The following is a 26,088-nucleotide window of genomic DNA, read 5'->3' as shown; positions in this document are numbered from 1 at the left end:
CCTTTTTCCTGTTTTTAGTTATTTTCTAATATTGGAGGTTCACTAACTCACATTTGATGTGATTTGCATTAAAAAGACCCTCATTTTTGTTTCAAATTCCTTTCTGACAAGTGTGCTGCTTTGTTATTTGATTCTTGGAAATATTCTGATATTTTCCTGTTGACAGGAAGGGAGATTTTGAGTGTGACGGAAAACATGCTTAATATATATCAATTGAATCAAACCCTGAATTATTTACTCTAAATAAATACATCATGGTTTGAAACCCAAATTATATGCTGTAGGGAGTCTAGACTTGAGTCTTTGAGCTCAGTTCTATGCTCATGCATAGGGACAATGCCCTGTGCAAAGTCCTAGGAAGAAACTATGTCCAAGGCGCACAGTTTGTAGTACAGAAAGCGGAGAGGAGCTGTTACTGTTCTTGGAGTAGAGCACTGCTTGCTCATCAGGATACAGACTGAGAGGTAAAGCCATGGCTCCAACCAAGGTCCTTCCCTAAGCAGTGTTTACAATATAATTCTAATCTTTGTAATAGTAGTTCTGCTAATGCTGTGCAGTAGGAAAGTACAAGTATAGGAGAATACAAATTATAAATTAATTCAGCCAGAAGTTCAAAGCACTCAATTCAAATCTAAATGTTTAAAGTTAACTTGAGCATTTCCTATTTAGGCACTTAGTGGAAATGGTCTGTTTTCCAGAAGTGCCAAAGAACCCCAACTGCGACTGTGATCAGTATTAGTATGAAAGGCATTTAAAAAAAATAATCAAAAAGTCATCAAACCTGCTTTTTTTTTTTACTAATAATGTAACTTTTTACATATGCTTGCATGTTTTGAAGTGCTAGAAGTACACGGAAAGGACTAGGGAATTCAGGCTTTTTGTTTGTTCGTTTGTTTGTTTTAAGTCCTGGTCTAACTAAGTTGTCGTTAATACTTCTGGGTTCCCCTTAATATCCTGCATTAAGTGAGGGCCTCGTGAGGCTCTAGTGTGAGGTATAGTAGCTCTCTCTCTATCAGAGAACAATTTTTGTATTTGGATTCACAGATGCTAGAAATCATTGTTTAAATCCATAAAGTGGCCTGGAAAGTGTGGGGTAAGATTTTTTTGGTGCAGTTCCTGAAGTATCGCACTTGCAAGTGTCTCGGACGCAGATCACAGCTGGGGCTGTGTTACAGGAGGAGCAGCAGGGTTATGCCGCAGGGACGGAGGAGGTGAGGCGGCAGGGCTTGCCCAGAGCGCTGGCTGCCCGGGTCTCCAGCCTGCCCGGGTAAGCAGCTCCCTGCAGTGCAGCGCCGGCGCTCCTGAGGGGCCTTCTCCCCTCTGGGAACTGTTCAGCGCTTCCCTTGCCCCTGGTTTGCAGAAGCTTTGGACATGTAATTGTGGGGGTTTTTAGCTGAATGAAGATTTTGATATGTAGTTCATAGAACCACCCCTATTACACACTTTCTTGTGTTTTCAGTTTAACAAACTGGAAAGAAAAAGTAGAGGCTTAGTTATGGAGTAGTCTAGAGAATTTTCTGAAGTCTCTGCTTTGTTAGTAATCCTTCTCCTTTGTAGCCTGGACCAAGAGTCGCCTGTCCAAGCTGCAGTGTCTAAACTGTATCTTAGGATCCAGCCTCAGATACTGTATTGTTGGATATTATGCCTTTCTTATGTTTTGCTCTCTGTTTAAGTGATAACTAAGTGCTTGTTTGTTGACAGGATGCGTATGGTCCATATTCTCCAGAGGAATGTATATCTTTACCAGTCTACACCAGCGTGGAGAGAGACCGTGTGGTGACAAATATTGATGTACCTTGTGGAGGAAACCAAGACCAATGGATTCAGTGTGGCGCTGCTTTATTTTTAAAAAATCAGTAATCTGAAACTGCATTAAATTAACTCTTGAAGTTAAGAATCATTTAAATATCTCAGTTGTTTCTTATTAAAAGAAAACTTTAGATTCATTGCTTATACATTTTTAAAGCAATGGTTTATAAATTCCCCTGTTTATTTTTTTAAGATATATAAAATTAATTCTACTTGAATAGAACTTGATTGTATCTTTGAGGGATATTGTAAAAGTTAACATGGCACTATTTAGCAAACTGTTGATTTGGGTCGTTTCTCTAGATTGTAATGATGTGCTGTATTTCTTTCTCAGACTTGCTGAAATCTCTTATGTTTTGCCCATAAATATTGAATATATATTCAAAGTGAGCAATTTTTCTTTGATCAGTTTTTTTCATTATCCTTTTTGAACTGCTATTCTTATGCCTCCATTATTTAATACAATAAAATGATAAAACTTACCTGTTGTAATTGCAATTGAATGTTTTACCTGAATATAACAATCAGGATATGTTTCAGTCTGTTCTGAAGATGCTTTACTTGGAATCATATTTATTTGTATTGGTAGTAAACAATAGGAGCTTCATAAACTTCATGCGGAGTTACAAATTCAGTTAGACTACCATCATGGTTGTTACCCAGAAGTTACTGAAAAAAACATTTTATGAAACTGTACTAAATTCCAGTAAGAATGTGCACATAAGTGCCCAAGATAAACAATTCCTTAGACAAACAAAAGAGGTTTTCACCCAGTTGTTAAGTGATTAACAGAGGGATATAATAATGCTTTTGGTCTGTGATGTGAGAGACCCCTGGAGTCTTGTTCTTAATGCAGGATACTCAAGTTTGATTTCACTGATTCCTCATGTATCATGTTGGAATGCTGCCATAGCTTTGGTGTGCGGTTGTTAGACAAAAGCCCCAAAGAAGCAGGAAACCCCAAATCCAGCAGGAAGCAGCATTACTGAAGAATGGTGAAGTCTCAACATAAGAATTGGAAGTGTCTAATTTTTAACTGCAATCACAGAGTCACCTCATGAAGATACTTTTAAAAGCCAAAAGCATAAAAACACTTTCTTGGTTTGCTTAGAAAACAAAATAGATGTCTTGGCTCTGATATCGCTGATAGATTTTATATTTATTTTAAAGTAGTATTTATATTAAGACTATAGTTCACTTGCTTGATGTTGTTCATTGGTGGTTTGAGGGAGGGAGGACAGCAGAGAAAAGGTTGGCCGCATCTCCAGGTTAGCTTCCTGAAGAAAGTCTTTTTCTCTGTTCTACTCTACTATTCATCCCTTAAACTTGGTCTTTTGTCCTCTATTTGGAATGTTTCCCATTTTAGTTCTTCTTCTAATAAAAAGATGTCCTAAAATAATTTGATACAAGTGCACATACATTTTTAAAACTGAATCCTATCTAAAAGCAGAACAGATTTACTTGATACTTTTCAGATAATTGTCTCATCTTCCTTTATACGTTTGATTTATAAATAGAAGAATAAAAATGTAGCAAATTTGGAAAATAGTTGTCTGTGAAGTAAATTCTGGAAGAAAATGACAAAGTTTCCAACAGAACAGAAAGCACCTGTATAAATGGGTGTACAAGCTCTGTGAGGATTTAGAGGGTGACTTGTCCAGAGAAAGTATTCTGTCATACTAGGCTTTCTTGGTAAAACATCACTGGGAGAGGAAACAAGTGTTACTGATCTACATCATTACAAATGTGAAAGGTGCTCTCTTCCTAGGTGTCTGTGATGTGTTTAGTCTTTTAGCACAGGACAAAAAACTGATTTAACTAAATCTCAAGCTAGTTTGGCAGCTTGAAATCTAGTAAATTTTTAATGATGTTATATTATCATCACAAAAAGCTTGAGAGCTGTATATTATGTTCACAGTATATTAAGCGGTATGTTTGATAATTATTTTGACTAAGTGATTCACAAATCTTTCCCTCTCATGACTCTAGTCATAACCCTGATGTTTTGGAAGGCTCCCAGGTGACCTGAAGGGGAAGAAGGTATTACTTCTCATGTGTTCCTTGATATTTATTGTCCGTATGCATTATATGATGTGCTTGCTTTCTACACAATGTTGTAATCTAAATGAAAGATACTATAGGTAACTACTACTGTATATCATAGGACTGATATTTTTGGTAGTAAAAGTCAGAACAGTAGAGTGTTTATTACCACCAAAGTGCAGCTGTATTACAAGCATAGGCCATTCAGAAGTATGAATCAGGAAACATAAGAAATAAAAACATCAGAAATGCCTTAATGGTCTGACTAGTGTTTCAACGAGTCTGTTCTTCTATTCAGTTTCAAGGGTATAGGAACTTGTAAGACTAAAATATGTAAAGAGATCTTAGAAAACACATTACTACTCTGTAAACACCCTCTTTTTAAGGCTTGAGAAAGGCATATCTTGGAGCAAGTGCAAATTGTTATCAGTAAAAATCAAAGTGACAAAATGCGAAGTTGAAAAAACCTTTAAAGAGTAACAAAACCTTTGAAAATAATGAAGACTGTGTAGTAGTACCTGTCCTGGTTTCGGCTGGGATGGAGTTGGTTTTCTTCTTGGTAGCTGGTAGAGCGCTGTGTTTTGGATTTAGGATGAGACTAATGTTGATAATGGACTGATGTTTTGGTTCTTGCTGAGCAGAGTTTGCACTAGTCAAGGACTTTTCAGCTTCTTGTGCTCTGCCAGGTGCATAGGAAGCTGGGAGGGAGCACAGCCGGGACAGCTGACCCAGACTGGCCAATGGGCTATTCCATACCATATGACGTCATGCTCAGTATATAAGCTGGGGGAAGAAGAAGGAAGGGGGGGACATTGGGCATGATGACGTTTGTCTTCCCAAGTAACCGTTACGCGTGATGGAGCCCTGCTTTCCTTGGGATGGCTGAACACCTGCCTGCCGATGGGAAGTAGTGAATGAATTCCTTGCTTTGCTTTGCTTGTGCGCACGGCTTTTGCTTTCCCTGTAAAACTGTCTTTATCTCAACCCATGAGTTTTCTCACTTTTACTCTTCCGATTCTTTCCCCCATCCCACCAGGGAGGAGTGGGCGAGCGGCTGTGTGGTGCTTGGTTGCTGGCTGGGGTTAAACCACGACAGTATCTGAGTGTGTTAAAAATACTTTTTTTTTTTTTTTTTTTTTTTTTACAAATGCATTTATTTTATATTTAAAAAGGAACAGTTTCTTCCTTTTACACTTTATAGCAGTCAAGTATTCGTCAGGTATTGGTGCTGTCATCCGTCGGAAGATGTGCTGTTTGGCGCATTTAGCAAGTTCATAGCAAGTCTACTGTCACAGAGCATGCTATGTTCCCAAACAGAAGAATACATGTTTGTTGAAGAGTCAGACTCACTTTTTGTTCTTATTTGACAGAAACTGCCTTTCAGAAACAAGACCTATGGTTGTGACAGAATACCTCAAATTGTTGTAGTGCTAAGGGAAAACTCTGCAGAATTGATTTAAGACTTTTTTCCAGAACATTCTTAGAATTTCACTAAAATCCGAACGCTGCAGTGGAAGGGAAGTTATGCAAGTTATGCCGAGTACAAATAGAACTGGTCATGCAAATTAGTCTTTCCCCCTCCATTTCTTTTTTTCAGCTTTCAGAGAACACTACTCAGAAGAGCAGTAATTTCTCCCAAAACAGCTATATAATTGTTAGAGCTGAAGGGGGGAAAAAACTGAACTCCATGCTCAAAGTATCAAATATGAATCATTATACAACTTCTTAAACTGATAGACTGTCTTCCATCAACAGAAATGGGTTTACATAAATTATACTTCATATTGAGTGTAAGTACTATAATACTAAAGACATACTAAAAATGTGCAGGCTTGACTAGGGCTAGAAATTCTTATATGAAGTTTTACATATACATTTTTAAATCCTTTTAATTTTTACATTTTTAATTCTTTGAAAATGAAAGGTGTGAATAAGAAACTAGATGTAGAAGAGTCGGAAGACAAATAAAGAGTGGGTCATATCTGAGAAAACGAGCTCACCCTCTGTGAGTCCTTATGCTGCATTCTCCTCTGAAGGTGTACAGCTTTGAGTGCACTTGAGTTCTTCACATATTAGAAGCTTCCTTGGAAACTGCTGCTTAAGAGGCCGTCTTTTACCTCAGCGCATCGCCTCCTGTGTGCGAGGCTGCAAAACTCAGCACCGTTCCCTGTGTCTTCCTTTTATTTCAGCTTCTAGCAGAGCTCACTAAACTGATGTGTTTCAAGAAATGCCTCCCTTTAAGGTCTAGATTTCTTATTCCTAGTTCTCATGACCTTTATGTAGGACCCCTAGAAAGCAACAGAACAGTTTTTTTCACTTCCAGTAGGTTTGGTACAAACAGAAAGACTTTTCACTAATGTGTTTTAGAAAATCAAAGTTTAAAGTTGGTGTTACTTGTTTGAACAGCTTCACAGCAATAGTTACCGTTAATATGGACTGCAGTTTGCCTCAGAAATAGTTCTTAGGGTATGATCTTTGTGGAAATTGGGGTGTTTTTTTCCTTTTTTTTTAAAATTTAAATTCATTAGTTTTAATTTATTTGAACAGTTTATAATGCATAAAGAATCACAATAGAATATCCAGAAAGCTTGCACAGGCTGATTCTAGAATGGCATTGTAGGTATGAGAGACTAGTCAATGCAAGAATTTGGGTATTCACGCTGCGTTACAATACATTGCTATTCTACTTTTTTGTTATTAAAACCATCTGCATTACTGTGTTCCTGTTCAGCACATAAATTAACTGAGAGCTTGTATAGTGTAAATATAGTATATTTACAGTGTAAATATACTGCCCAGTGTTCACTCTAGCTTGCTGATCCTGTAAAGGAAGTTACCTAAACAGCAATAACCAGATGCCCAAGATGAATGTCAGATATGTGTATTCTAACTGGGAGCAGCTGGGAGAATTACTACGGGCTTTGCATCTCAGGAGAAAGCAAGCTCTCCCAGTTGTCTTCAAAAGAAGTGTCAGAGATATACTTCATATCTTTACCCAGTGTTACTCATTTATTTTTTCACAGCAGCAAACAAGAATCTTCTTAACAAGTCATCTTTGGGAAAAGTAATTAGTAATCATGCTTATGAAGTATATGGATAGGCAATTTCATTGTCAGAGCTGTCTAACTCCTCTCAGTCCCTGACAAGGTGAGTTCTTCTCATGCTATCCCACATGGTACTATTTCCAGTCATGAGAGGATGGTTCATACACTTTTATCTCTCCACTGAGATTGCTAAGAAATGTCAATGGTTAAGAGCGTTTTTGTGATGGGCATGGTCATATCAACCTCTGCCACTAGATGGTACTGTGGACTAGACCCTCGTGAGAGACTGGTGCAGAAAAGTTGGGAGGGTTTGGAAGGTAAAGACAATTTATAGTATATATAACATTGCATCAACAGTCTGTTCCGAAGGCAATTTTCTTATCAGCAGTGCTGAATAAGCAGCTATGTCTTACAAAAATGCTTATAGTTAGTTGTGATGTAGTTCTTTTTAGAAATAAGTGACTCACCAAGTGAATTTCTCGGTACTTAGAGATGCCTTGGTTGTGGAAGTGGATAAGGCACTGACTGACCACTCTGGCCTGTTTGCAGCTATTGCTGTACATCTTCAGTATCTGCATGGGAAGAAGGAAGAGGGAGGAGAAGGATGCCCTTGCAGCACGGAGGGCCAACAGGTTCCTGGACTGCAACAGGCAGGACATGGTCAGCAAGTTGAGGGAGGTGATCCTTTTCTGCTCAGTATAGGTGAGACACATCTGGAGGTCTGGGGCCAGTGCTGGGCTGCCCAGTACAAGAGAGACATGAGCATGCTGGAGCGACTCCAGAGAAGGGCCTCGAAGGTGATTAAGGGACTGAAGCATCTGACATACCAGGAGAGGCTGAGAGAGTTGAGACTGTTCAGCCTGGAGAAGAGAAGGTTCAGGGGGCTTATATCAGCGTGTATAGATATCTGATGGGGGGGATGAAAGAAGATGGAGCCAGACTCTTCTCAGTGGTGCCTAGTGAGGCAACGGGCACAAACTGAAATGCATGAAATTTCATTTAAAGATAATAAATTTTTTCTTTACTCTTAAGGATGACCAAGCACTGGCACAGGTTGCCCAGAAAGGTTGTGGAGTCTCATTCTTGGAGATATTCAAAGCCCGGCCGGACACAGTCCTTAGCAAGCTGCTCTAGAAGACCGTGCTTTGAGAAGTGGGGTAGGGCTAGGTGATCTCCAGAGGTGCTTTCAAACCTCAGCTGTTCTGTGATTATATAATCCTGTGAAATGCCTGGAAACAAAGAGTAGCCATTTGAGCTACCAGTATCAGGAACACTGTGACGTGAGAACAAGAAACCCATTTTAGGGAAGACAAGTGTCCAATAAATACGGAGCCTTCCAGTTCACTGTAGGTGCGTCTCTGAAGTGGTGTTTCTATCCTTTGGGTTCCAGTAAGGATGAAATGAGTGAAAATCCCAATATCATTTATTGATACTGCCCTTTCCACTTCATCTTGTTCTTAGTCAGTTGGCTTTGAAATATTTTCCTTATCATAGAATCATAGAATAATAGAATCGATAAGGTTGGAAAAGACCCTTAAGATCATCGAGTCCAACCGTTAACCATGATATTTGTAAGAAAATTGCATGATATTATGATATTTGTAAGAAAATTGCATATCAAAAATGAGAAGAAAACTTAGTAAATTGGAATTTAAAAGGATGTTTGGACTCCAGTACATTTCCAACATAATAAAGATAGAGCAAACACCTCACTGATACTGTGAAGACAGCACTTTAGTTATATATACAGTTTGTGTAACTCTCTCTAATAGTTAGCATCTATAAAAATAACTTCTGCAAACCATGAGAAGACTGTATGTCAGAGAAAAAGCCAGAAAACTGAAAGTCAAGAGCCAGCCTATATTTACTCTAATTGCAGCATTTTCAAAGTATACTCAAGAAAAAAAATGTTTGTAGTTGAGTTTGTTTCAGTGTGAACTTTCTTCATTGGAAGGAACTGTCAGGCACTGACAAAATGAAAAATGTCCCTTGCAAGAGCATGCTTAATTTTCATCTATCCAGAAACAGTCTTTGTTCATCACTTTGAACACAATGTAACACATTGGGACATCTAGCCTACATCCCCTGAAAGAAGAGTTTCACTCATGATTACACCAATGCTGGGAAGAATTCTCCTGATAAGTTAAGGAGGGGATGGGACACAAATAGATGTGAAGGAGTAGAAGTTGCATCTATCATAAAGAGCACAGTGATCTGTTACTGTTTCAATGGAATTTAAATGAAAATAGACACTGGCCAATTGTGTTCTAGTATCATCTACATGAAGCCCCTTCTTATTCTTTTCTAACCTTTTGCTTCCAGTTTTTCTTTCTCCTGTTTGTAGAGGGTCAAGAATTTTTTCCCTCAGTCCTTTTCTCTAGGAGTAACTTCACTGGACTCCCTGAAGCACCATCCTCACAGGCTCCCCATAGGAAGGAGAGATTACACTTTTCCTTTTGGCATCTGAGGTTGAATGCCATAATTTGTTCTTTGTTGTTGAAAATTACATTTGCGTTAAAGAAAGATCCTCTCGCACAGATAATTCCTCTTGTAGTCAGAGTTCCATGAAGAATCAGCAGCAGGAACAAGTGAGCCCCTAAGTAAATGTGATCATTGCTTTTGTGCCCTTCATAATAAAAGGGAAACAAACTCATCAGTAGGATTGTCTAGGGAAGGCACTTCACTTTTGGTAGTCACACCTTAAAGCTATGATTAAAATTTTTAAATAAAAACATGAAATAATGCTATGACTGCCTCTCAAAACATTACAAGGATATTAGTCAGTAGCTGATGTCCTGTTTCGGCTTCTTCATTAGACCCTTTGGAGCGGTACTTTCCACAGCTGCACACAGGGGGGATAATAGTCCCTTGGTCTTTTCTGTAGAAATCAGGATGCCAGAGAGTGCCTCATGCACAGCCTGTCTCTCTCATTGCAAGGGAATGTTGACAAGGTAACTTGGGCACAGTCCTAGCTCTCCTAGTTTAGACATAGCCATAGATTCCATGGCTGGTTTTGGCTAAGATTGTGGAGAAAGGGAACAGCATTCAGACACCAAAATTGTGGCTGACTTGAGAGAGAGTGGCACAAGCCAGCAGTTTGCAGAGGCAAGAGAGGAATGCTTAGCTCAGGAATGACTGGACAGTTCTGAGTCCTCCAATACAAGAAAGGCATTGGAAAACTTGAGGCAGTTCAGTGGAGGCCACCAAGGTGCTCAAGGGGCTGGAGCACATGCCTTATGGGGAGAGGCTTAAGGAACTGGACTTGTTCAGCCTGGAGAAGAGACAGCTTTGCTGAGAAGGACTTATTAGCAGCTTTCCATTGCCTACAAGGAGGTTATCAAGTTCCATGGCAAGGGGACAGGGGTTGTTATAACTAACTGTATATAGGGAAAATGTTTTCACCATGAGAACTGTTCGGCAGTGGCACAGGTTGCCCAGAAAGGTTATGCAGTTGCCACACTTGGAGGTTTTGAAAACTTGACTGGATAAAACCCTGAGTAATCTGTTCTGCCCTCAGAGCTGACCCTGCTATTGGGGACCTTCCAAGGTCCCCTCCAACCTGAATTATGCTATGCTTCTATCTCTAATCAAAAGAATGGTGGATTAGTTACATGTTCATTGTTCCAAGCAAAGTGTATAAATTACAGTGAGAAAATAATGTCACTCTGCTCTTCCTACTTTGGGCTCCATATAGAAATGACCTGCAAGTCCTTCAGTTTTACTGCTGCCTCATAAGCTATCAACAAGTTCAGGGGTAAGTCAATGGAAAATGAAGCAGTTCACAGAATAAACGGATGAATGAAATGTAAAACCAGAATAGGGCAGGCCAAAAACAATTTAGATGAACCTCACTTAAGGCATAAAAACAAAAATAAATGTTCTGAACACATCAGAAGCAGGACGCCTGCCAAGGAGAATATTGGGTTATTAGATGACTGAAGTGTAAAAAGAGTACTCAGGGAAGATAAGACCGCAACACAAACCTAAATTCTTTACATCAGTATTCATTTCAGAAAAGCTGAGGGAGGTTCCAACACTGATTTCTTTCTCTCTCTCTTTTTCTTTTTTAAATAAGGGATGAGCCTTAGGGTTCATCTTGAACTGACCTATCAAAATAAGCAGTTTTAGAAGAAACTGAGAAAATGACTAGTAAGTAGCAAGTTGTCAGGGCCAGATGGTCCTCATCCAAGAGTCCTAAAGGAAGTCAAGCATAATGTTGCCTCACTACTCGATATGATGTCTAACCCATCATTTAAGTGGGCTGTGGTTCTAGGGGAATGAAAAGTTCACTTTTTTTAACAGTAAAGACTTTTTTCTATGGTTGCAAAACTTACTGAAATTGTAAACCAATAAAATTTGATACTCAACTGTTTTAAAATCAAGAAAGGTCAGCATGGATTTTAAAGTCATATTTTAGAGGAACCATTTGCTAACTGTTAAAAAAGCTTTAAACTTATTGATGGAGTCAGGAGAATAATTTGATACAGTGTACAGGGGCTTGCACAATGTGGGAGAAGTTGGGAAAAAGGAACTAAGCTGTACAACAAAAAGCTCGAGAGAGAGATATAGAGGGAGGGAGGGAGTAGTGTTGTGCCATTTTACAACAGCTGAGGATCTTAATTTCCTGCTTGGTCTTTACCAGAGCAGGAATCCCAGGCCAGGGTATTTACTGTCATTCTTCAGTATAACAGCATACTTCTTCAAGGAGAAGTCTTCATTAATTTTATTGCTTTTGCTACACTCAGGCATGCTGTCCCCCAGGGTAGGTTATCTCTTAACCTGCGGACCGTCTGTGCCTCTCTCTCAGGTGCTGAATAAATAATCATCCTGAAAGGTGGCAAAGAGGTAAACAACCAATTTTTACTTTGAAGATACTGCTGTTTTGTCAAATAATTGGTGCAAAGACATATCATCAGTAAGAAGGGATATCCATGTGTTCCTTCCTGCCTGCCTGCCTGCCTGCCTGCCTGCCTTCCTTCCTCCCTTCCTTCCTTCCTTCCTTCCTTCCTTCCTTCCTTCCACTAACTCATCTGATATCTGGTTGGCCATTAAGGTAAGTTAAAATGAGGGAAAACTTAACTGAAATAAGTGTTAGGAGAGAATGAAGAAACTTTTGTCTTGGCAGTTATGATCCAGTTCATATAAAAGAATAGACTGTATCACACCTGCTTCTAGTGATCGCCTGGAGCAGCAACAACATAATCATAGGAATTAATATGAATAAAAATACCCTGACTGCACTTCCTGATGGACTCCTGAAATAACAAGGAACAGACCTGAAAGTTTCAAGCTGATACTTCCTAGCACAAAGCTGCTTCTAGGAGTGAGCTGATGAGATGTGAAATTTGTATTGCCACAGGCAAGTCAAAATTACCCTGTCATGTGTCTATGACACCAATGCAATTAATCCCTGTAAAGCTCATTTTTAAATAGCTTAAACTAGATTTTGAAATATATTTTATTCTACTATTCATTGAATTCATTCTCTTTCATTGGATGGAAATGAAAAGGTCCAAACTGGTGAAACTGGAAACCAGTCTAAACTGAAGTACAAGAAAGCTGATGCAGACTTCAAAAAAGCAAGTGAAACATGGCAATTAACAAACCAATAAAAATTTGATGGTAAAACAGAATAAAATTAAATAAAAAGAAAGCTAAAAATTAAATAGAAAAAAATGTAAAATAATTGAAGAATCCCAAAGAACGAATCTGCCGTGCTTGTTGAGGAATGGTAGAGAGTGCTTCACTATTCAAATCTGATGCAATTGCAGTCTGAAGACCAGTCAGCCACTGGCATCTTGTTGGCTGCCCTGAAGAGTAGCATTTAATTCACAGTATAAAAATATCAACTTGATGAAGAACTGTATGCCTTCCAATACAGAAAATACTTGTGCAGTGGAATAATGCAAAGGTGAGTCAAATTTAGGAAGCACCCAATCAGTTCTTGAATGCAAGGTGAAAATTGCTGGTTTTGATCAGGACTATGTGCCAACTGATCCAGTATGCCACCACAGTGGCCAGCGGCCACTACTAAATATTACAAAAAAAATTGTAGTGTACCCAGCAATAGGCAAAAGCAGGACAGTAAAGCTGTTTAAGTTTCCTTCTCTTTCCCACAAACTACAGGCTGTCTTAGTTTTTCCAAAGGACAGATCTCGTTCGCTTTCCAGGGGACCCTATGTTAACTAATATATCCCTGAATATTCCTGTAATGTGCATATATGTATGTACAAACCTTATTTGAGTTGTCTGAAATTTTAAGCCCAAAAGACACTTGTGAGAAACTGGATTTTTCTTTCTAGATTCGTTACTTTATACATGTTTATGATATCTCCTCTAATAATTTCCTCCTGAACAAAACAATCACAGTCTTTCAGAGTCTCTAAACAGAAAAAAAAGTTATTTTCCATCTAATCATCTTCAACTCATTTTGCTAATTTTTTCTGAATTCTGAACTTTCTTTTTGCTTTTTTTTATGATCAGGTGGTCACAATGTTTCAGCTACCACCATGTCATCTTTTTATTTCATTTGATGTCCACATATTCAAGTAAATTGCTTACCACAAGGTTCACATCCCAGTGCTCCTTCATTGACAAGATAAGCCAAATATCATAACATTAGAGGTTGTCCATGACCCTTCATTAGATGAGGGGAGCTAGCCAAGTTAAATCTGGCCAGGAACATCAAGGGCAACAAGAAAAAATTCTATAAGGAAGACTAGAGAAGATGTGGGCCCTCTCCAGAAGGAAACGGGAGACCTGGTTACCCAGGATATGGAGAAGGCTGAGGTACTCAACAACTTTTTTGCCTCAGTCTTCACTGGCAAGTGCTCAAGCCACACTGCCCAAGTTGCAGAAGGCAAAGGCAGGGACTGGGAGAACAAAGAACTGCCCACTGTAGGAGAAGATCAGGTTCGAGACCATCTAAGGAACCTGAAGGTACACAAGTCCATGGGACCTGATGCAATGCATCCGTGGCTCCTGAGGAAACTGGCGGATGAAGTTGCTAAGCCACTGGAAGTCGTGGCAGTCCAGTGAAGTTCCCACTGACTGGAAAAGGGGAAACATAACCCTCATTTTTAAAAAGGGAAAAAAGGAAGACCTGGGGAACTACAGGCCAGTCAGCCTCACCTCTGTGCCTGCCAAGGTCATGGAGCAGATCCTCCTGGAAACTATGCTAAGGCACATGGAAAATAATGAGGCGACTGGTGACAGCCAACATGGCTTCACTAAGGGCAAATCATGCCTCACAAATTCGGTGGCCTTCTGTGATGGGGCTACAGTGTTGGTGGATAAGGGAAGAACAACAGATGTCATCTACCTGGACTTGTGCAAAGCATTTGACAGTGTCCCACACTGCATCCTTGCTCCTAAATTGGAGAGACATGGATTTGACGGGTAGCCCACTCAGTGTATAAGGAATTGGCTGGACGGTTGTGCTCAAAGAGTTGTGGTCAACAGCTTGATATCCAAGTGGAGATCAGTGACGAGTGGTGTCCCTCAGAAGCCAGTATTGGGACCAGTGCTGTTTAACATCTTTGTCAGCGACATGGACAGTGGGATTGAGTGTGCCCTCAGCAAGTCTGCTGATGACACCAAGCTGCATGGTGCAGTCAACACGCTAGAAGGAAGGGATGCCATCCAGAGAGACCTTGACAGGCTGGAATGGTGGGCCCATGTGAACCTCATGAAGTTCAACAAGGCCAAGTGCAAAGTGCTCCACATGTGTCAGGGCAATCCCAAATACAGGCTGGGTGGAGAATGGATTGAGAGCAGCCCTGAGGAGAAGGACTTGGGAGTGTTGGTTGATGAGAAGCTCAACATGACCCAGCAATGTGCGTTTGCAGCCCAGAAAGCCAACCGTATCCTGGGCTGCACCAAAAGAAGCGTGACCAGTAGGTCGAGGGAGGTGATTCTCCCCTCTACTCTGCTCTTGTGTGGCTCCACCTGGAGTACTGCGTTCAGCTCTGCAGCCTCCAACATAACAAGGGCATGGACTTGTTGGAGTGAGTCCAGAGGAGGGCCACAAAGATGATCAGAGGGATGGAGCACCTCTCCTATGAAGACAGGCTGAGAGAGTTGGGGTTGTTCAGCCTGGAGAAGAGAAGGCTCCGGGCAGACCTTATAGCAGCCTTTCAGTACCTGAAAGGGGCCTACAAGAAAGTTGGACAAGGACTTTTTAGCAGGGCCAGTAGTGATAAGACAAGGGGTAATGGCTTTAAACTGAAAGAGGGTAGATTTAGATTAGATATAAGCAAGAAGTTCTTTACTATGAGGGTGGTGCGGCACTGGAACAGGTTGCCCAGAGAAGCTGCAGATGCCCCGTCATTGGAAGTGTTCAAGGCCAGGCTGGATGGGGCTTTGAGCAACCTGATCTAGTGGAAGCTGTCCCTGCCCATGAGATCTGGAACCAGATGATCTTTAAGGTCCCTTCCAAACCATTCTATGATTCTATAGTTCTATGATTCTAAGTTCCATTAAGCCAATACTTTCTTATTTTTGCAGTTTTACTTTAAAGCAACATTGGCTCTAAATTTATCTTTAAAATACCTTTTAATTGTAAAGTTATTTTTAAATAGATCACATTTTATTCCCACCTACAGACGGAACTGCTTCAGAGGTAAGTGTTGTGCAGAGAAATCCTTATTTTCTCTGCAAAAATACTCAGGATAAAAGAAACTTTAATTTCTTAGTTATTTTGCAATAGCACTGCACAATCCTCTCTGGACCTCTCAAGAAAATTGTTTTTCCTTCAAATCTGGAGGCCTGGGCTTTGCTCTTTACAGAGGCTACCCAGTTTCTGGTGGTGTAGCAGGGTCTCTGCCCTCTGTCTGTTTTCTCTGCCCCATTCTCCAGAAGGTCCCTTTGATTACAAAGGTCTGGTTGTTTCCAAGGTGGAAGGTCCCCTCCATTCCCCAGTGGTTCCAGCTGCCCAGAGCAGGCAGACACCTTTTCCCACTGCTGCCAGGCTTCGATCTTTTAATAGAACAGAAATGGATTAACAGAGAATAAGGACAGGCAGGAGATATACTTTCATAGAATCATGGAATGCTTTGGGATGGGAGGGACCTTTAAAGGTCATCTAGTCCATCCCCCTTGCAATGGGCAGGGACATCTACAACTAGATCAGGTTGCTCAGAGCCCCATCCAGCCTGACCTTGAATGTTTCCAAGGATGGGGCATCTACCACCTCTCTGGGCAACCCGTTCCAGTGTTTCACTACCCTCATTGTAAAAAATTTCTTCCTTATATCTAGTCTTTCTGTCAGAACTGCAAAAATATTTTATCTGTTTTCATAGCATACTATGCATTATCTGTTTTTAATATTATGGAAGGCCTTGCAGTGGTTTTCTTGGAAGGCCAAGAAGAGCGATACATCTGTTGAAGGACCATCTTTGCTCTCAGCTCAAAGCATCTGCTGCTGGTTGTTGCTGGAGACAGGGGAGGACTTGGGGGTAGATCTTTGGCCTAACTCATTGTGTGGGTTGTTTAATCTGTGTGAGATTTTACAGTAGATCTCATATCACAGAAATTATTTGTTAGCTATATTCCACTATGACCACCTTGAAGACTTGTCTAGGGGAGCGTCATTCACGTAAATCATCAGAAGGGATGATCTAGTAAAATGCCATGGAAGACTTGGAAAATTTACATGGACACTCCCAGCAACTGTAAATCAATGTGTCTCTGTTGTCTCCCGTGAAACTGTGCTGGTTCACACCAGCTAATGAAATGCCTCACTGAATTAATTGGACCTTAAACAGCTCTGTGCAGTGGGGGCCATGGCTGTGATGAACAGCAGAACTTTGGTTGGGTTTTTTTTTTCATAGGGCTGATTAAGAAATTTATGCTGATTTTTGTTTTCCATTGGAAAACGATGATTCATTAGAACCAAAACTCTCCTGAGAAGGCAAGTACATTGAAACCAGCCCTAAATAAAAGATTAAAAAAAGGTTTTTAACACTTTAGAGTGTCCATCTAAGATAGCTGCAGTACAAAAGATTTTATTCCTCAGTTCAGAAGATTTATCTGTTTTGAAATCTAAACATATTTCTTCACTTCTAAAAGGATACCAAAATAAATTAAATTAAACATCTAGGATGAGCCTAATTCAGTTTCTTTTACATATTATCCAATCACAAAATAAAGCATCTTCAAGCAGTTAACATTAAAATTACATGTCAAGAGAATTAATTTGCTTTGTAAACAAAGATTTGATTTAACCCAAGATACACGAGTACATTTTTTGTGGACTTCAGGGACCGATTTCTGTCACTAGAAAATTTGGTTTCCAGAGTCGGGACACTTTGACTGTGCGTATCTTAGTCTTTCCTCCAAAATGTGACTACAATTTTAGATCCCTTATGGATAAATTGTCTACCTGCTTACAACTCCAAAGCATGTGGCACTTGAAATTCTTTGCCCTGACTCTACTAGCATGAGTGGCATAGTACAGTGAAACAGGTTTATGATAGGAGATAGGTTGTATTCACTGTATTTGTTAGGGCATGTGCCCTGTTTTTTCATACTATTTTGTTCCTACAAATTAGTATAACATTTAGGGTTTGTTGTGGGTGCTGGAACAGAAATACAAAAGATATATTTTCAGATAAACAAGACTACTATTAAAAATTTCAAATTCACTTAGTAAAATGGCTGTATCCCACAGTACAGAAAACAATCCTGAAGCCACAGACACTAACATTTCCCTTCAGAATTCAGAATATGGGATGTGATATTTTGATAATTATGAACGGGGCTTCAGAAGTGCCTCAGGCTCACTAATCCTTTAGAGTTATGAATCTTATGAAAAATCCTGTCTTGTGCTGTTAAGGATTTCATGAGGATTTGGTATTCAGCAAACCCCAGAGCTCCCGTGTTTTTGCTGCAGTGTCGACACAGGATTTTACCTGCGAGTAATACCAAAATATTTTTCTCTACACATAATTACTCTCATCTGTATTTGGGTGTTTTCCAGCCAAGTTAGCTGGTCCAAACTGGAACCAGATATGGCTTTCACTTGGCCTGGCAAGTCACCCTCAGCTGTCAAGATGTGACCTAAAATCCTGGTGTAGCTGTCAGTCCTGACAGCCTTGTCCTGGTTCCCCTGGCCTGCTGGGAGCTGTGGCAGGGCAGCTTGCTTTGGCACCAGCTATCATAAAACACTCCCTGTGACTGAGTTTTTTCTCACCTTTATTTTGCAGCCCTGTTTTTTTTTAAAGTGAAGGTGTAGCAGTCCTTCCATCCTGTGCTAAAATTAGTATGTAAGGTAGGTGGAATGAACCATCTCTTGAACTTATAAATATTTTCCTCTGTTAAGTCTTCAGTAAAAGGCCTTTTTTGCAATCTGAAAAGAGATGCCCCTTTCTCTCCAAGTGCTTTAGATAAAGTCTAAATGGCCAGCTATGATGTCTTGACATCTTACTTTCAGAGCAATAATTTATATAAAATGCATCATATCCATGGTGATCAATGTCATTTACTAATTGAACAGAGACACTTTTGAGCGAACTACTGCTCCAAGAAAGTGAGTGTTTATGAAAACTGACGTCTTAAAAGTGTATTGAACAAAGTAACGAAAGTATTGGGAACTGTAGAAAATGTAGTCTTCTAATATTTTTTTCTTTTTTAAATAGATAATTAGAGTATAAAATCACAGAATTTGGAGAGACGCTTTAAGTAGACAAACATCCAAATTATTTAAAACTCTTTAAAAAGGGATGAAGTTTCAAGTAGATGGTATAATTTAAAATGAGTAAGTTAGGAAAGGACGATCACCAGCTACGACCAGAACTCAGGGTCCCCAAGCATGGGAGGGTGCGCCCTGAAATTCACTTGGTTACTTTGAAATACAACTTAAAAATCGCTGAAGGCTGGTGTACTGGAAATGTTAGATTATGTTCAAAAGCAGTGAACTAGAGCCTTTGTTAGCTCAAAGCGTGTGGGATTTTTCCTCTTTTTCCTTTTTTCACTGTACCATTTAATGGTTCACATACTTTTCAGTAGAGACGGGCTGACTGCTAAAAGCAAACGGACCGTGCATATCAGGCTTTGGGGGTAGTAGGAGACAGACCTTTTAATGTTTTTTTAATCCCAACATAGATGAAATGAACTGGCTTTGGAACCTATTTTCTTTAATTCCTCATGTCTAACTCAAAACTTGGGAGATCCCCATTGCAATAAAAGAAAGATGTCAGCCACATTTCATTGGTTTCTCCTGCTTCTGTTGGGCACAGAGGGGCATTCTGCCAGAAATAGAATCATAGAATCATAGAATGTCCTGAGTTGGAAGGGACCCACAAGGATCATCGAGTCCAACTCCTGCCCCTGCATAGGACAACCCCAGGAATCACACCACATGTCTGAGGGCGTTGTCCAAATGCTTCTTAAATGTTGTCAGGCTTGGTGCCATAACTACCTCCCGGGGGAGCCTGTTCCAGTGCTCCACCACCCTCTGGGTGAAGGACCTTTTCCTAATGTCCAACCTAAACCTCCCCTGGCATATCTTCCTGCTGGTCCCTCGGGTCCTATCATAGGTCATCAGGGAGAAGAGATCAGCATCTGCCCCTCCTCTTCCCCTTGTGAGGAAGCTGTAGACCACGACGAGGTCTTCCCTCAGTCTCCTCTTGTCCAGGCTGAACAGACCAAGTGACTTCAGCCGCTCCTCGTACGGCTTCCTAAACCCTTCACATCTTCGTGGCTCAATATAGCTGTAAATGGCACTGTCCCTATAAAGGACAGTGGAAATGGTGTTTTCAGAACCCTTCAGTTGTGACCAATTCTTCCGAAAGACCTCTTGGGGGTTTCTGCAGAAAGAACAGCTGACAGGATGTACGGAGGCTGTAAACATATTTAAACATCGTCAATACATCAGGCTGCAGAACCACACTAGCAGCAAACCCTCAGTAGCACACCCAGACCATGAATTTTGACTGGAGTCCTGCATGGCTTAAAAACACTAAAGGGTACAGGAAAGGGTGGAGGCAATAAGTGTTACCATTACCCATCATAATGAAAAGGAGATAAAAGAAGCTGAGAGGCTTCTCTGAAATGTGTGCACTGAGGAATGGAAAGCATGGCAGGTAAAACCCAGTGCATGTTATTCCCCCCTTGTCCCTTCCTTTCCAGGAGTATCATACCGTGAAGATGACTTGCCTTAAACAAATTGCTCTATTGTGATGTTTTATGTTGTATTGAGTTAGATTTTATGCTCTGTTTAACTGAAATAAAATAATGGAGTATTCCTGTACACAAATAATAACTGAAAGAGATGGTATTCTTACAAATAGAATATCCCTGATGCCAACAGACAGAGGTGTCTCAAGATAGAGTAATGAGACAATATATTACAATTATTGAATAATTGTAATATACAATAATTATTAAATAACATATACTGCTGGGTTAATTCTCCATAGTGATTTTATTGGAGAAAACTGATAGTAGCTAGGGAAATTGTACATAAGAATACAGCAGATGAGGCCATATAGTTCTTCATCAGGCAAATGCTTTGCTGCAATCATAGGGACAAGCTGAGGTCAAGTGTAAAGAGGTACAAGCTCATGGGTCAGAGACAGGGTACCTGCATCTCTCCTGCATGGTTGTAAACTGGATTAACTCCTATAGTCAATACAGTTATGCTACAAAAATGAGATCTGTTGTTCGTTCTTAAAAGTTTCTGTACCATATATTGAGGTATACTCCAGCTAATATGAATCAGGAGAACACTGTAGTTATGCCAGGCTGGTTTTCACCAGCAGATAAGTCTGACACACTGACTGAATGGAAACTTGATGAACACTAAGTACTGCAAGAACAGGTCCAATATTTAGGATAACAAAACTGCAAACTACAAAATGAAAACATAAAACCCAGTAAGACACCTTGCAGCCGTACTTGCACTGTGCAATATTGACTATTTCTGTATTATATGTCTGTCCTTGTTCCTACAGCCTCACTTTGCTTTCAGTACACAAACAAAGCAGAACAGAAATTGTATAACCCGTTGTGTTTGTCCATGATTAGGATAATGGTTCCCCATCTTGGTGGCTGTCTAGGCACTGCCTGAATAAACTGCATTATTACAAGAAGAGCAGGATGCACTGTTTCTCTTCTCTTATACATTTGGGAATACATAATTTGCTGTATATTTGTTTGCCTTGCTCAGGATGCAGCTATTCATCTTTGCATGTGGTAATCTAAATTCTGATCTTCCTAGCGATTGTTAAGTCTTCATCCATGTCTGGATGATTCATTTACATTCAAGTTGCCCTTTAAAAGGCAGAAGTTAACTTCTTTTTTTGCAGAAATGGAAGAACTTGATACCTGGGACAAAAATATTCATGAGCACAACTCCATATGGATGTGCTCAGTGGAGAAATATTTTTATCTTGTTAAGGAAAATGCATTAATGCAAATGTGAATACAAGAAGTTATAAACATTAAAGGTAATTCCATCTCAAAGCTACTTACAGAGACAGAAAATATTACAGAGTCTTTATAATGCTGTAAATTATGTCTGATTTGAACTTCATTTTAAACTCCATAGTGAAAGCGAAATCAGAATTTCCAGTTAAATACAAAAGCTTAAATGAGAATTCAGCACACAAGAGACAGCAGGCTGACAATATACGATCTCACTGAAGCTTGAGTGTGCATAGACTAGCACAGTTAATCAAAAACTCCACTCATCTGCCAACTCTTTATGCATTCATCAAAGCTCAGCAGAGAGTTATCAGCACAGAAGATTCATACATCAAGGCTTCAGCTCCAGCTTCCTTGACATCCCAAGCAGATTAGTCTGTGACAGATTTCTGTAGCCCAGAAAGCATCCCCAAGTAAGCTACAATGGAGATGACAAGCAAATCCTTGGCATCTGATGTCATGTCCACTTGTTCCATCAAAGCCAACAAGGCTCCACTAAGGTTATTGAAGTCATGCAGGTTTAGGAGCTGTGTTTTGATTTAGACAATGTGACAGGACAAGTCCTCAGTGGCTCGATGCAGGAGATACCTACTGATCCTCTGAGAGACCACATGAATAAATAAATACTGTTCAGACTCCTTTCAAAACAGCCATGTGTCTCCCATGCAAACAGACCAAAGGAGGGCTGGCTTACATATAACTGTTCAGAAATGCTCTTTCTGTCCTAACAAGGTATCCTGAAGGGAATCACTGTGCACTTCTCAGTGCCACAAGCAAGCAACAGCAGAGCAATCATCTTCCCACATGTTTGTGTGCCTCATGTAGCTGATGCTGGGCACATTCTGGATGGATGCAGATGTTTTGATCTGGGTTTGTAGCCAGCTATTAAGGTGTGTGTTGCCTGGGACAATCCCACAGTCTGTCTACATTGGAGGTCAGGCAGTCTTTTTCAGCATAGCACCAGGGTCTGGGCTGGAAGAAAGGACCATCCCCACCTAGGGATCTCAGGACTAGGGTCTGGGCAGGAGCAAGTGTGCCTGTCTTGCTCAGTATGTGAAAACCCCCAGCCCATTCATTTTGCTTCCCTAGGCAAGACTCTAATGTCTCCATCTGCAAAGTCACCATCATGAACCATTTTTCTGCACCATGGGCACAAAGCCATCATCTCTGGGGTTGCTTAGCCTAGAGAAGAGAAGGCTCTGGGGAGACCTTATTGCGACAGTTCAATACATAAAGAGGGCTTGTAAGAAAGATGGAAAGAGACTTCTTACCAGGGCCTAACAGGATAAGGGGCAACAGCTTTAAGCTGAAAGAGGGTAGGTTTAGATAGGACATAAGGAAGATTTTTTTTTTATGATGAGGGTGGTGAGGCACTGGACCAGGTTGCCCAGAGAAGTTGTGGATGCCCCATCACTGGAAGTGTTCAAGGCCAGGTTGGATGAGGCTTTGGGCAACCTGGTCTAGTGAAAACTGTTGAAGGGTCTAGAGCACAAGTCTTATGAGGAGCAGCTGAGGGAGCTGGGGTTGTTTAGTTTGGAGAAGAGGAGGCTGAGAGGAGACCTTATTGCTCTCTACAGCTACCTGAAAGGAGGTTGTAGCAAGGTGGGGGTTGGCCTCTTCTCCCAGGTAGCAAGCAACAGGACGAGATGAAATGGCCTGAAGTTGTGCCAGGGGAGATTTAGATTGGATATTAGTAAAAATTTCTTCACAGATAGAGTGGTTAGGCATTTGAACAGACTGCCCAGGGAAGTGGTGCAATCACAGTCCCTGGAAGTGTTTAAAAAATGTGTGGATGTGGTGGCTAGGGACATGGTTTAGAGGTGGACCTGGCAGTTAGGTTAACAGGTTGGACTTGATGATCTCGGAGGTCTTTTCCAACCTTAATGATTCTATGATTCTAACACATGGATGTTTTAGCTATTGCTGAGCAGTGCTTACACAGAGTCATGGACTTTTCTGCTTCTCATGCTGCCCCAGCAAGTAGGCTGGGGGTGCACAAGAAGTTGGGAGGGGACACAGACAGGACAGCTGACCCCAACTGACCAAAGGGATATCCTGTACCATATGACATCATGCTCAGCATATAAAGCTGGGGGAAAAAGAAGGAAGGGGGGCATGTTCAGAGTTATGGCGTTTGTCTTCCCAAGTAACTGTTATGCATGATGATGCCTGCTTTCCTGGAAATGGCTGAACACCTGCCTGCCAATGGGAAGCAGTGAATTAATTCTTTATTTTGCTTTGCTTGTGTGTGCAGCTTTTGCTTTACCTATTAAACTGTCTTTATCTCAGCCCATGAGTTTTCTCACTTTTACCCTTCCAATTCTCTCCCCCATCCCACTGGGGAGGAATGAGAGAGTGGCTGCTTGGGTCTTAGCTGCCTACCAGGGTTAAACTACAACACATGTTCATAGTGGTCTGGATGCTGTTCAAAGGATGAGACAGCAGCCCTACTCATTTTGGTATTGCCTTGTAAGGCTCATTAAGTGTAAGCCGTCAGACAGCTATTAGAAAAGGATGATAGATCAAGGTACTATAAGAATCTATAAAACAATAGCTTTCCTGTGCAGCTGACTGACCAAGCATCTCCACATGCAGAAAGGAGAGGATTCTATGCCCTGTTTCTTCCTGCAACACAGAAAGGAAGAAGTCTGGATTACATGAGTTCCATCAGTCACATCAATCACTCACTTTGCTTAGAAGAACAGTACAAGTAAATTTTCTGGAATTGATGTACAACTTGTACTAAAAACACAATGCACAAAGAAATACTTCAGATACAGGGAGTTCTGCATTTTCTTTTGGTAAAAATGAAATGATCAATACCTAATCAATGAACTTAGCAATGTTTTTGTACATAAACTCAGATTTACTGTAAATGCTAGAATTACAGAGACACAGTTCCCTTTTAGAAAGCAGCCAGAACAGATAAACTGAAACCTCCAGGTTGCCATGGAATCTTCTTTTATAGACAGTCTTAGAAAATGTCAATTCCAAATAGACATAAATATCTTATAAAAATTCTTGCAAGAACAGGCATAAACCCTCAAGACCCTCAGCAGAACTTTCTTCCCTATCAATACTCTGCAATGGACTGAATAGTTTTTATGAGTGTTTTCTCCTCAGAGGTAGCTGCACTTCAAGGGTCTCAGACTGGTGAAGCCCATTCAAAATGGAATTTAAATGCACATGTAATTAATGTAGACAAAATGGTTTCCTGATAGTGATGAGGATAGATATATTAAAAAAAGATTTCTTCTGGAACCATCTCTATTTGCAAAGAAAAGTCTAATTGCTGCACATATTAACAGGCTCACTAATTCAGTTAAAAATGGAAATGTAACAAGGTCTAGGATTACTTCAATCCCCTTTAGGAATGCAAAGTGCTTTAAGGATGTATTTTGCTTCCCCAGCTCACAGGAACCTGATCATAAGAAGAGTGGCAGCTGTTAAAACTAGCAATAAATTACAGAAGCCGAGAATCTGAGTCAACTGGGCTGATAATCTGATTACCAGAAACTGGCTTTTAATGGTCTGAAAACTCATGTAAATTTTCTCTTCCTTTATGTTTTATTTCATACACACATGCACATACAGACACACACATACACATTTCACTCGCAAGGGAATTGCTTTAATGAATTTCCTTCATCTACCTGAAGGCTGCAAACATCCCAGCATGCTCAACCAGCAGGTAGTCCTGTTTAGGACCGGAGGCTATTTGGGATTATTACAGATGTCCCTATGAGCAAGTGTGGATCCCAACAGCCACTGCACAAAATGGGGTACATGGCAGTAGTGATTCCCAAGCCTTTCCGAGCCCGGGAGCAGGGAGCTGCCATCAGCTGTCTCCAGGTGATGTCTGGCTAAATGAAAATGAGACCTTCTAAATTAGGCAGTTCTTGCCCTGAAAACATAACAGTATTATCACATCTCCACGAGCAAGCGGCTCAGTTCATGTGAACTTAACACACATTTCTTGCAGGCAAGTTAACTCACAGGTGTAGGTGCTAGTAGGATCTGGCTCCCTGACCAAAAGCAAAGCAAAAGGCAGCCAGACTGAGCTGGGAAGAGAGCAGAAATCCTGGCAGACACAAAGGGGAGCCCCATGTACCTCTGTCAGGCTCAGATAAACCAAACAGGAGGTGTTGGTGGCACCCGCTCTGCCTGCTTTGCCTTGGCTGCTCACAAGGGAGAGGTTAGATGCAGCTGGGGTGTGGAAACCTCCTGGAGAGCTTGTATCCCACCTTTGGGCAGCAACTTATGTTTCAAAGAAATACCAAGCACTCCAGTAATATGTGTCAGCATCTGCTCTGGGCTCTTCAGGCAGCCATTGGGGAGGTAAACTCTTGCCTTGCACCCCAGAGGTGATCTGCTGGTGCCCTCAAGCAAGGAATTTCATTACCCATATCTTGTCTCCACCTGCCCGCTTGCAAACGCTTTAGTGCTAAGATTTTCCAACCTTTCTAAAAAGCCAGTCACAGGTTTTGCCACAGTGAGCTCCTATGAACAGAAAAGGCATCTCCCTCCCTCCCTCCCTCCCTCTGCTCGTGTAGCTCAGACCCAGGCTGCCCTTTCAGCCAGGAGGAGAGGGTCACGCTGCGTGGCCAGGGTTTGCTTTAAGGGCAGCTCTCTGAAAAAGGAGTGATATGTTTTTTATAACCATAAAATACTTCAGTGCTGAACAATTCTGTCATTGGGAATATTAAAATATGATCAGAGATATTTTATGCATCTGTTATTAAATTGTCATTAAACATTTCTGGAAATT

The 26,088-nt window shown here is 40.7% G+C and overlaps 1 protein-coding gene across 2 annotated transcripts in view; it reads left to right on the top strand.

Annotated features, from left to right (window-relative positions):
* The window catches only part of DYNC2H1 (dynein cytoplasmic 2 heavy chain 1), a 183,624-nt gene extending 180,839 nt beyond the window's left edge, over positions 1 to 2,785 (top strand). For both annotated transcript variants that reach the window (XM_087757020.1, XM_087757019.1), the window contains one exon: positions 1,702 to 2,785. In XM_087757020.1, coding sequence (XP_087613146.1) covers positions 1,702 to 1,860 — 159 coding nt within the window. In that variant the 3' untranslated portion in view covers positions 1,861 to 2,785. The remainder of the gene's footprint in view (positions 1 to 1,701) is intronic.
* Positions 2,786 to 26,088: the final 23,303 nt, after the last annotated feature.

This window comes from Nipponia nippon, unplaced genomic scaffold (assembly GCF_047370975.1).
Source record: "Nipponia nippon isolate SJK-2023a ecotype South Korea unplaced genomic scaffold, ASM4737097v1 scaffold_2, whole genome shotgun sequence".
NCBI classification, from domain to species: domain Eukaryota; kingdom Metazoa; phylum Chordata; class Aves; order Pelecaniformes; family Threskiornithidae; genus Nipponia; species Nipponia nippon.
The sequence above is the reverse complement of the archived record's forward strand: the minus strand, read 5'-3'. Positions and strand labels throughout refer to the sequence as shown.